The sequence below is a fragment of the Falco rusticolus genome, chromosome 15 (assembly GCF_015220075.1).
Source record: "Falco rusticolus isolate bFalRus1 chromosome 15, bFalRus1.pri, whole genome shotgun sequence".
Taxonomy (NCBI): Eukaryota; Metazoa; Chordata; class Aves; order Falconiformes; family Falconidae; genus Falco; species Falco rusticolus.
Genome location: NC_051201.1, coordinates 10,495,004 through 10,506,736, shown reverse-complemented (window position 1 = coordinate 10,506,736; position 11,733 = coordinate 10,495,004). Strand labels below are relative to the sequence as shown.

At 41.8% G+C, this 11,733-nt stretch overlaps 1 protein-coding gene across 2 annotated transcripts; it reads right to left on the bottom strand.

The window, feature by feature from the left end:
• Positions 1-10,316, bottom strand: CA7 (carbonic anhydrase 7). Of its 2 annotated transcripts, XM_037409588.1 has the most exons (7): positions 10,246-10,316; positions 8,048-8,245; positions 5,400-5,518; positions 3,942-4,037; positions 3,643-3,705; positions 2,061-2,216; positions 1-1,779 (listed from the first exon to the last, which is right to left on the bottom strand). In XM_037409588.1, exons 1-7 carry the CDS (start codon positions 10,283-10,285, stop codon positions 1,657-1,659), a joined length of 795 nt encoding a protein of 264 aa, XP_037265485.1. In that variant the 5' UTR covers positions 10,286-10,316; the 3' UTR covers positions 1-1,656. The 2 variants fall into 2 exon arrangements, with proteins under 2 accessions (XP_037265485.1, XP_037265486.1); XM_037409589.1 differs by lacking the exon at positions 3,643-3,705 and having other exon boundaries at positions 10,246-10,310.
• Positions 10,317-11,733: the final 1,417 nt, after the last annotated feature.

Here is an 11,733-nt window from a genome sequence, read left to right as displayed (position 1 = left end):
TTTTAAATTCTCATTTATTTGTCAAAGAAATTAAGATACATTAAATAGATTTTCTGCAATACCAGTTTGTATTACTAGTAAAGTTACATTCATAATAGGTAAAACCATTGCATTTTGTAATGATTGTTTCCTTTAGCATCTGCTGTATCAGAATCTCACATCTCAAACAACACAGAATTAGCCCTCACAACATTTCTGTGAGGTAGGTCAGGGTTACGCTCATTTTATGAGAGGAAACTGAGGAATGGATAGTTTTAGGTCAGATTACCAGAAAAACCGTAGAAAAGCTGTGTCTAGAATTCTAGTCTTCCATTCCTTGTACAGTGCTTCACATCTAGTGTCTTTCTCCCTTTCTGAAAAAGGAGAACTGCCCATAGTAGCTGTTCTTCCCACCCACCCCACCCCCAGCTTTTCTTTACATTGTACATCTTTGATTTCTCCATTTAAGCTGATGAAAATTGATAAACACCAGCAATTTCTATCTGAACTATACAGATAAAGTAGAACATTTGAACCCAGAACTAAGGTAGCTGAAAATACCCTGACTGCAGGTAGATACAGGTAATATCACCGTATTTAGTACCAGAGACACGAGCCTGAGTTTTGTCACTCAGCTGCAGAAGCAGTAATACTAGCACATGGATTTTCTAAAGCAACTTTCTTTTCAAGAGGTAAAAGGCCTCAGGACTGATGAAACCGTGTATCTGCAGGGGGTATCCCTCACAGACTGCCGTAGGGAGGGGATGATTGGTGCAGCAAAGCACACTCAGTGTAGTCAAGGTCTAGCCATGTTACATCCCTCAAACAGATATCTACTTTTTTTTAGGACAGACAACAAAGGAGGTCGTATTGCAGAGCAAATCACTTAATTGAGGTAGAATTTGAACAATTGAGAACCACAGCACACATACCTGAATTGCTATGGATGTTCTTTTCAACAAAACTGACAAGGGCATTATAGTTCTGTATGCTGCATGGGCTAAAAGAACATGTCTGAACAACACGGTGCAATAAAATGACCTGCTTTTAAACACAGCATTTACATTGCTATTTAAATTACTTATAAAATAGAATCTTAGAACAGTAACCTTAGAATATATGTCTGTAGTTTTCATACCAGTGCCTACTTGAGGCAAGAAAATAACTTTTCATGTGTACTGTGTGTATCAACAGACAGCAAGAATACAATGAAAGCAATCTTTAAATCAGACAGAGCTCAGCAAATGCCAACAAGAGATCGGTAAGGAAAAATTAAGTCCAAAGTGTCCCAAATTCTTGACTACCATTTTATCATGTATCACGTGAGACAATTAGAAGTTGTGGCCATCAGTACTAGTAGATCACTACATAATTTCCCATTTTATATTAAGTGGGATTTTGATTTTATCTTAATTTTTAGAGTTACATGCCTTGGAGAACACTCTAGTTTACTTAACTATCCCTTATGTTAAAAAGCACTAGTTAAAAAGATCCCATTTCTCAAAAGAATGAGCAATTAAAAAAATACAAAATCAGAAGATTGTCCCCCTCCAAGCAGAGTATTCATGGAAATGGCTATCATCTATCAGTTCCATGAGTGATCTGATGACCAGAGTTTCTGTTTATAGTATCTCAGATGTGGAAGCTCTTGGATCTTAGGGCCGTTATCATTTTTCTTCAGGCCTTGAAGGAAGCTTGGACTATTCGCCCCTTAAGAGGCTGAGGGGGGCGAAAATTATTCACCATTTGGATCCTCTGGTCTTCCTCACTGGTGAAGAGGAGCATGCGGAATTTCTCCAGCTGTAAATTCAGGTGAAAACTTACTGCTTAAGAGAACAATCAATACTAAAAAAGGGCCAAAAGGAAGTATTCAATACATTTTAATCTGTTAATAGAACAGGTTCAAGCAAAGATCCTAGAAATCATTAACAGAAAAATACAGAAACCTGATTATTGAAAAGGCTTATTATTATTCACAGGTTAATGGCCTTTTGACTTAGCCCCATTGCAAGTCAGAACAGTCACTGGCTGTTTATCCAGTGCTGAATCCTACAAGAACTGAAGGAGTATCAAAAGTTTACCTGTTTCTCAGAAATTCTGATGGGTTCTTTCAGCACTATCCATGTTACGCTCTCATTAAGGGGTGGTGTTGTCAAAGAACCAAGGTATGTCCAATAATCTAGACTCAAAGGCAGGAGACATTTGGGGTTGAAGTTTCTGAATTGAGCTTTTGTTCCCTGTGGGCGAAAAAAAAAACCAACTTGAAATGTATCTTTTTACTTCTAATTGTAAGTTAAAAAAACTTTGAAAGAGAAAAAAATGCTAAAATAGTATTAAAAAGTAGGGCAAAGGGAAAAGTCTTTAAAGGTTTAGCTGCCTTATAAGAACTGTTATCCAAGAGTAGCATGGCAAATGTGATGTCTGCTGCTGGCTTCCTGCACTTTGAGTTCTTGCCCCATTGCCTCTACCAAAGTTCAGTTCTTGTCACAAAAGATCTAAAAATAACGCAGGAAGTGTATTCTGTATACAGTGTTCAGTGCACGCTACAGATAATATGGAGAATTCCTTGTCTCATTGCTTGCTGTTTTCTATTCTTCCCATCTATTTCAGTAGAAAACTTAAACTATTGAAAACTTGGCCTCAAACAGTTATTGTCTGCTAGGACAAATACTGGCTTTGAAGAAACCAAGTGTTCAAGTCTAAAATTACAGGAACGTGAATCAACCGAGACCAGTAGAAACAGAAGGAGGTGCTGTCTGCGGTAGTGATTGCCTTATGGTGCAAGACTTTTCAGCCTGTAAGAGTATCTGAAAGGTACTTAGTCGCTCAGAAAACAGTCTAATTGTCTGTAAAATTGCTTACAAGGAACAGAATGAGCAGCGTATCCCCAGTGGCAAACCTGCAGACCTTCTATCACTACAACTAAGGGATAACCATTTCTTTCCTGCAAGTGGAAGAAATCACTTAGATATCGAAGTGTCATTTAGTGTGTCTGCAGCCTACATACTGCTGTGTAACTGCCTTCTTTTCCCATCTTTCACAAGCCTATACTGAGGAGTGAGAAATAAAATGCCCACTCAGGTATTAGATACGCTTTATTTTGCATATTAGTACTTGTGCATGCTCTAGAATACATTAACTTCATGTAAATCCAGAAAGGGCAACATTTGCAGTGGTCCAATGAGTCTGCACTTGAGAAAGTACAGCAGGTATCAATGTCCAGCAAAGCTCTTTGATACATCTGGTAAAAGACAACCTTGAGGCATCACTGTAAGAAGAAACTAGCTCAGGACTTCATTAAGATTGTCCCCTGACAGAGCTTTGCAGCAGAAGATGGTCAGCCAGCTTTGGTTTGTTCAAGGCTATGCTCAATGGGAAAGGGTCATGAGCCTGCAGGGTCATGGAGCTTTTGATTTTAGGTACTCTGGGCAAAGCAGAAACTCTGAATGGCCAGTGTGGTCAGCACAGCCTTGGGAGGCACCTGGAATTGGACAAGTAAGATGGACCTTGGAGGGGAAGAGGAGAATACAAGTACAGCAATGTTCTAATGACAGGAGGATTTGTAGTGGGTGATTTTCCATTTTTGTCTCAAACTTGTACATGAGCTTGTTTTTTAAAGGATATCCCAGATACAATTAAAAAGAGTTAAGCTCTTTAACTTACTTTAAATTTTACCATGTACAAAGCATCAGTCAGCCTGTTCATACTGGCAAGTTCTTTCCCAATCTAAAACAATGGAGCAGACAGGTTAAATAAGAATGACAATAATTACGACTTGAATAGCTGTTTCCTTATCTGAATCTCAACATTCCTACTGAAGTAAGTTTAACAGCAATTTGCAGTGAGTTACTGCTTCCAACAAGTCATCTGTTTTCCTTAAGCACATCTTAAATATGTGGCTTGATTCTCCAACACTTGACAGCATTTTCATCATGTAAACATGCTATTTTTATGATTCTTACCTCCAAGAAAACAGCAACTACTGCCAAGCCATCTGGAGCTGCTGCTGCTTCTCCAAATGTTGCATATTTTCTGGCATTCCAGTGAACTAAGTGGAGCTTTAAGGAAAAATAAATAAGAATTAAACAGATTAGTGATAGGAGATATGGACAAAGGTGGTTTCATGTTAACAGGCACTAACAGCCATTCATAACAGAATGTAGGTTTTGTTCTAAAAGATCTTTGGAAAGATGAGCAAATTCAGTTTTGGACCAGTTCATAAGCACGGGCAGACACCACACAGTTTTCATGTATCAGCCTGCATTGGGTTTGTGTGGCTGTGTGGAGGGCTGTGTTCGCGGGGGCACAGGGTGGCTTCTGTGGGAAGGTGCCAGCAGCTTCCCCCGTGCCCGATGGAGCCGATGCCAGCCGGCTCCCAGCCGGACCCGCTGCTGGCCAAGGCCGAGCCCGGCAGCGACGCTGGCAGCGCCTCTGGGATAACGGGTTTCAAAAGGGGGAAAGTTCCTGCGCAAGAGCAGCTGCAGGGGGAGAGGGGAGGGAGCCCGTGGGAGAGCAACAGCCCTGCAGCCCCCCAGGCCAGGGCAGGAGGGGGCCGGGGGGGCTCCAGGCGCCGGAGGCCGTGGGGAAGCCCCCGGCGAGGCAGGCTGTGCCCCCAGCCCCGGGGGGTAACGGGGAGCAGACCCCCACCCGCAGCCCCTGGGACCCCAGGCCGGGGCAGGGGCAGCGTGTGAGGGGCAGGAGCGGCAGCGACAGCGTGTGCGGGACTGACCCCAGCCCCGTTCCCCGTCCCCCTGCCCCGCTGCGGGGAGGAGGGAGAGACATCGGGAGCCAAGCTGAGCCTGGGGAGGGGGGAGGGGAGGGGGGAAGCTGTTCTTAACACTCGGGTTAGTTCTCGTTACCCTGATCCCGTTTGATTGGTAACAAATTCAGCTGATCTCCCCGAGTCGAGTCCGTTCTGCCCGTGCCGCTGTGTGGCGAGTGATCTCCCTGCCCTTGCCTCCATCCATGGGCTTTTTGGCACATTTTGTCTCCCCTGTCCAGTTGAAGAGCAGGGTGACAGAGCAGCTTTGGTGAGCAGCTGGCCCCCACCAGGCTCAGCCCACCGCACAGCCTTAATTTGAAACAAATTGGGCATTAACCCACGACCTAACTTCCCTAGCAGCATCCCATGCAGCACTATGCTCCAGCACGCGCTGGATGCTATGCTACTGCAGTATTTGGGATAGACTGTGCTGTGAAAGGCCTGAGCCTTGTCCGAGCTCTGCAGAACTTCCTCGGGAGCCCCCAGATGAAGCCATTTCTAAACTGTGGATGGCACCAGCTCATTAAAGTCTGTGCTGACCTAACCATGGTGGGTAAGCAATCAGAATCCTTACTGGCATCCAGTCCCCGCTGCAGATGAGGTCATTTGTCAACATCATTTGCATGAATTAATCCCACCAGTAAAAACACGTCATTACCTCACAGGGAAAAGATTTGCCATCAACTGTATGCTCTGATCCCTCGCTGTGCTTAGTCCCCCAGTGAAAGTGAAACTGCTTTAGGCGGAATGGATTCTCAAAGGGACCACCGCTGATAGCTAGGCAAGGGGAAAAAAAGAAATAAATAAGAAGAAAAGAGGGAAAAGCTTAAGTGTTCCAGCTTTTTAGCTTCCTGTTAGTAAAACTAACCGCTGTTGGCCCAACAGTGAAGAAAAGCCAGCAGCCTCTCCCAGTTGCCAACGTGAAAGAGATGCATCATCCAAACATTTAGAAGGGTTGGATTTCTTCATGAGAAGCACCTGAATTCATGTAAAAATATAAGTTAAAAACATTGAGTGGCTACTTGTACAGAATTTTGTAGCTTTTTTGAAGGAGAATTTGACATATGAAGATGTGGTAGCCATTGTTAGAGTTATACTTTTCCTATTAAACACAATAAATCCATGTTGAATATTAAAAAATATCACAATTTGAAACTTGTGTACCTAAAATACTTTTGACAGTGCTACTTGAGATTTTGTGAGAAAGAATGTAGATACCTTCAACATCAGGTAGACACTACAGCTAAGTATTTCCTCTTTAGTGTATCTCTACTTCCAGTGGAGGTTATCTATATTCTGTTTCCTCCAAATACCTGATCCTATAAAAAAGGTAATATAATAGCTTGTACTTTACATGACACCATTCAGAATCTGAAATCACCTTATAAAGGTGAGGAAATGCTACAGAGAACTTCATACATCATTTAGAAATAACACCTAAGAACAGATGAATGTTTAAGATGCCACCTATAAAAGATACTTTATCAACACCACCAGTAATTCTTCTGTACTTTTATATGGCACTAAATCAAATAAATTCTGCTCAGACATGAAAACCTGATAAAATTCTTATAGTAAGAGAATTAAAATTACATTTAGTATCTGTAAAGCACTTATCCTCTGTGTAGTCCGTAACATTTTATTTAAGAGAATTAAAGCTGGGACTGACAGTGCTACCACAGATGGCCTTTACACAGGAAACTTGCCATGCCAAAGCAAAGGTTTTAGTATTAATTAAGAATATAACTATCTCCTAGTATGTTCTTCTGAACTTAGCAATGGAATGCAACACCTGTCTCAAATATTATTTCAAGAAATCTAGCTATCGTGGGCTACTGTCAAAATTCTGTTATGCCATTTATGCAGAGCTGTGAGTCACTAGCTCTGTTTCAACACAACTAAAGACACTTTAAACCATGTTTTCCACTGCTAGCAGTCATCTTCCTTGAAAGTGTTATTAAAACAAGGCATGTGCTTTGTGTAGAAAGGGGATAGATCTCCATTCCTGCAAGTGCTCTGAGCCCATCTCTCTCAATACAGAGTAATAGATGATGATCTTAAACTTCTGAAGCTGAATAAAAGTTCACTGTTACATAGATACAGTTCAGCTTAGAATTGTGCAGAAGTAGTTAGCAAGTTAAGAAAATACCTGCAGGTATATTTTACAAATATTCTTTGTAGGGTGGCATGCTTAATGGATCTGTGTAGTAAGATTTTGGAAAATACATATCCAGCCTTCTTTTCAAATCTGGTTAAGATGCTTGAAAACCTGAACTGTTCAGTTGGGCAGTTTTAAATTCATTCCAGAAGAGAAATTGTAAAATGAAATGGCTAGAATTTTAGCCCCCAGCCCTTATTTCAAAGGGTTACCAGCACAGACAAGTCACTTCACAGAACAAGTAACTTGTTTTGACTACCTAGGACAGATATCCTGTTTAGCTAGAATCAATAAACACACATAAACGGAAGATGAAATCATCTGATAGCTTTGAAAATTGTTCAGAGGGGGTTTTTAAATGCACTCTTTCCATTTATCAGTTACTTTACCATATCTATTTGAATGTTCTGACCCTACACCCCAGACATAGAAGCATAGAAGTAGAATTAACAGAAGTAATCAATCACTTAAAGCATTAGTATTCTTTGCCAAGGACTAAGAGGCAAGAAAAATAAACAGCTGCAGATAGTCCAACATCCACAAGCTGCTACCAACTCAGAACTAGCTGAAGATTCTATAATTTCGGAAAAAACTGAACCGCTATGAGGCAGGGAGGAGAGAAGAAAATGATGCAAGGTAACAGTGACTGCTCCAGGTACAACTTGGTGTAGTGACTATGATTATGACGATTATGCTGTATGACCTAATCTCCGCTAATCCTCTTCTCTTCCCTACCCCTGTGGATGGAAACTGGGCAGTGAGCCAGAGAGAACTGGCATAGTGTGTTAGCATCTTTGATTTGGATGATCATGGAAACGGGCAGTAAGGAGCGTACATACCTCCTCTGCAGGCTGGATGTGGTCTAGAAGTGCTGGAGAGATGCATGGATGCCCTGTCTAGCAAACTGACAATCCCAATTGAAAAGGGAAGCACTGCAAGCAAACTTCTGATTGTCCCCGATGCAAAGGCTTTTCCTAACAGAGAAACACTGTTCTGCTGTGCAGCGCTGCCACGCTAGAGACTCTACTGAAGACAGGAAACGCGAGGCTCAATTATGCATCATATAGTGTACAGCATGTACTTAATTGTTTCCCCTCACTAAGTCACAAAATGGTATTCTGAGTTAGTTGGCTGTGTGTTAGTCTCACCTGCCTTGTCATCAGTATCTTCAAACTCAACCATAACTGAATGGCCGTTGTTGGAGATGCTGAGAGACGTACATGAGTCATAGGAGATAATAAGTGGCTTCAGCTTAGGGTCATAAACTGCTTTTGCAGGAACTATGTCAATAGGTGATTGGCGGTTCCCTTGGGCAACAGGATAAGATTTGTGCCACTCTGAAGGTCCTTCAAAAAGAAAGAAAGGAAAGCACCATTATTTTCTTCCTACTATACCCAAAATAATCATTACAGGTTTTCATGAGGCTTGGAGTAAAGCTTGCTGAGCAGGAGTGGCTTGAAATATTTGGTATCTGAGAATTTCATTTAAATTCTATGCTGGTGTGTTTTTATTAGCACAGACAGGCTGCAACAAGATGGGGGGGGGATTCAAATGTCTTGTACGAAACACTGAGGGAAGCACAGCACATCAACAGACTGCTGTATCCGCAGTTACTTGTGCCACTGATTTTCTGCAGAGTTTGAAATTACATTGCAAAGGTATCTGAAGACCTTCCAAGGTGGGTGCAGTGTGAACATACTTGCATGCACACATACACTCCCCCAAAGAAACAGCATTTAATTCTTCCTGGGGAAGATGGTGTAAAAGCTCCAGTGATTCAAATTAGATGCAGATGACTCAATCTCTTAGATACTGACTATGCAGTTATTTTTAAAACCATTTTATGATTGCAGTAAATCTTTGAGGCAGCTTCATTCTTCACTCATGCCCATTATGGTATCTCTACCCTGAGCAAAGGGTACAGTGCAGTAATTAACATTTTTGGACTTCCTGACCTCAACGGAGTGGGGAGAAAGGCCAATTTAATAGCACAGCTCTCTGCTGCCAGAGTTGGAACATTGTCATGCTGCTTGAGATAACAAAACCTTATCTGCATCAAAGAATTACTTATTCTTATGACTTCTTTTTCTACTTTGGTATGGTGGTGCAAGAAGCAATTAAATTCTTCTACTACTTACGTTGATGAATTATTAACAGCAACAATTTTACTTTAAGATTCCCAACAAGCACATTTCTAATTGTAGCATTCTCACATACTTTGACAAATGGAAACTTTGTTAATCAAGCACAGGTATTTACCCTCCTTGAGTTTATGTAACAAAACAGTCATCTATTATACTCTTTCCTTTGGAATTTTCTGAAAAGCTAAGCTTATAAAAGAATATCTTCTCTCAGCCTGCCTATAAAGCAGATTTAGGATGTAAATGCTGTTACACAAGCTTAGGCAATATAATTTGTCTTACAAGCTCTGTAAGAGTATACATGGCTTTGTTACTACTACCTATATGCCCAAATGCGTCACTATCTGCTAGCACTAGCCAGCTTCACTTAGCATTCAAGTTGCTGTTAATGGAGCGACTGGCTCCTGAAGGTTACGCAAAATACTTGTTGGACACTCAGGAGCTAAAATAACTGCTGTCAAAAGAGAGAGGCTCCTGAAAGTTATGCAAAAGACAGTCTTATTGGGCAAGACAAGTCACTCATCCAGCCTTCCCTGTAAAGGATACAGGTACTATAGAACACTGTTGTAGGAATCTTTCAGTAGCTTCACATATCCTCTCGCTCTGTGACACACATTCTTGGAGGTGGGAAGCCAAGGAGGATGACTAAATTAAAAACTGTCAAATCACAAAGCATAAGTTGTTCTGTAAGAGGTCTCTGATACTGATCTGTACAATTTATTGATGTTCTAGAAATATGCAGCATATAACTTATTTTATTCACTTCTATGGAAGCCTAGATATCACATTTCAACTGCTACACAGGATCAGAAGATGTATTACTGCTCTGCTAAATCTTTGCTTTAAAGAATTGCTTCTGGCGAGACAGACACAGTTAATCCTTTTCGTAACAGCTTTTTGGAAGAGGACCCATCTGTATTATCTGCAGCCTGAAAAAAACCCCTCTCAGTACTGCTTCCCTCAGTCCAGGAACATTGATTGCGACAACGAAAGGCAGCAGCCGTAAGTTTGTGCATCTTTTGGTGCCACTTTCTGGGTGCTATTTATTATCAGTAAAGTAATTAATTACCTGCTATATATATATATATATTTGATGCTTGCAGACATCAAAACGCAGGCAGCTCTGCAGGGCTCAGACAACAGTTCTAGAAAGAAAATGAGTGGGGGAAGACAGAGAGATGCAGCACGGAAATGCTATAACCTACCGTCATCCTGCCCATATCCCCAACTGTGGTGGCCAGTCATTATAGGGGAGCTGCACCCTGCTTTGCTCTCAGCTCTTTGATCAGGGCACTGCTGCTTACCTGCATTTATAATGGCTCACCGTGGGATCGGGTCAGCCCCTTAAAGATACAGAGCAACCAAAGCAATTCCCGCAGGACAGGGAACGCACCCGCGCTCCTCCTGCTCCCAGCTTTGCTGCTGCTGCTGCTCACTGATTGCTAATTCAGCACAGGAGAAGGAAAATGTAAAACTGAGAAAACTGAAGTCCCAGGACTTAGACAGGAACCAGGACTGTCCAGGTGGCATGTGGATCAAATTTAGGAAAAAGTAGTATTACTTTGCCATTCTGCATCACAAGGAAGCAAGAGCTGTAACCTGCTCTGAGCACCAGGGCACAGTGATGTGTGCAGATTGCAGCGGGAACTGCCCTTCTGGCTTCTGTGTGCTGCAGGGAGAAACATCGCTGCCTCTTCTCTTAAACACTCCCTCCAGCTGCAAAAAATGAATATTTCGACCTCATTTGTAATTCAGACTTCAGAATCAGTGCTTTGATGAGATGGAGAACATTCTCACCTCAGAAAAAAATGACCTGTGCTACTTTTAAACAAGGTAAAAGTCACATCAATTAAGGATAAATTAGTAATCAGATATTTTTTCTTTTTAACTCTAAAGAAACTTTTTAAAAAGGCAAGAATAAAAGTGTGGTGATATTAGGGAACAGAACACAGCAGACTCTAGAGAAAGGAGCAGGTCTGTGAAGCTTCAGTTACCCGCTATGATCCAGTAGTTGCCTGCACCCTGCTAAACCCATGAAGGGGCTGCAACGAGATACCCTGTCTGCAGCTGTAAAATGCCTTAAGATATCTTTGTGGCAAGAAATATAGCTCCTTGGTAGTAATTTTGTTAGATCTGAGGAAGTGCTCTCTGTCAAGACTACATTTTATAAACATATTGATTTTTGTGAAGTCAATAGCACACAGAAATAGGGATTCGGCTATTATGCAATCAAGAAAATGGAAGAAAAAAAATCAATGAAAGCATTTTATGCAACTTTTCTGTTGTGGTACTGCCTTGTAAGAATTTATTTCCTTTTCCAGGAGGTTTCCACAGGAGTCAGCTATAAAACCTTTGGGATTCACTGATACAAGCTAAATCACTCAATAAGGGAAGAGACTGCTGTAAAGGTGCCCACAGAACAGCTCTGCAATGACTTACTCAGGTCAACTTCTCAATTTATTTCTGTTAAACTACTGTGAACTACTCAGGTGCCTGCACAGGCGTGACACGGGCACAGGCACTGGCACTGTGGGTATGTCTGGGGCAGTCAGCACACACAGGTCCTCGTGGTGACCCCAACACTGGCAGGAGGACAGCAGCACTGCCATCGGGTTACAGTACTTTGCTGTTTAGTAGGACAAAGGAGCTGCAAGAGGTGGTGATGCTTTGGTTCTTATTCTTGCATGCCTCTG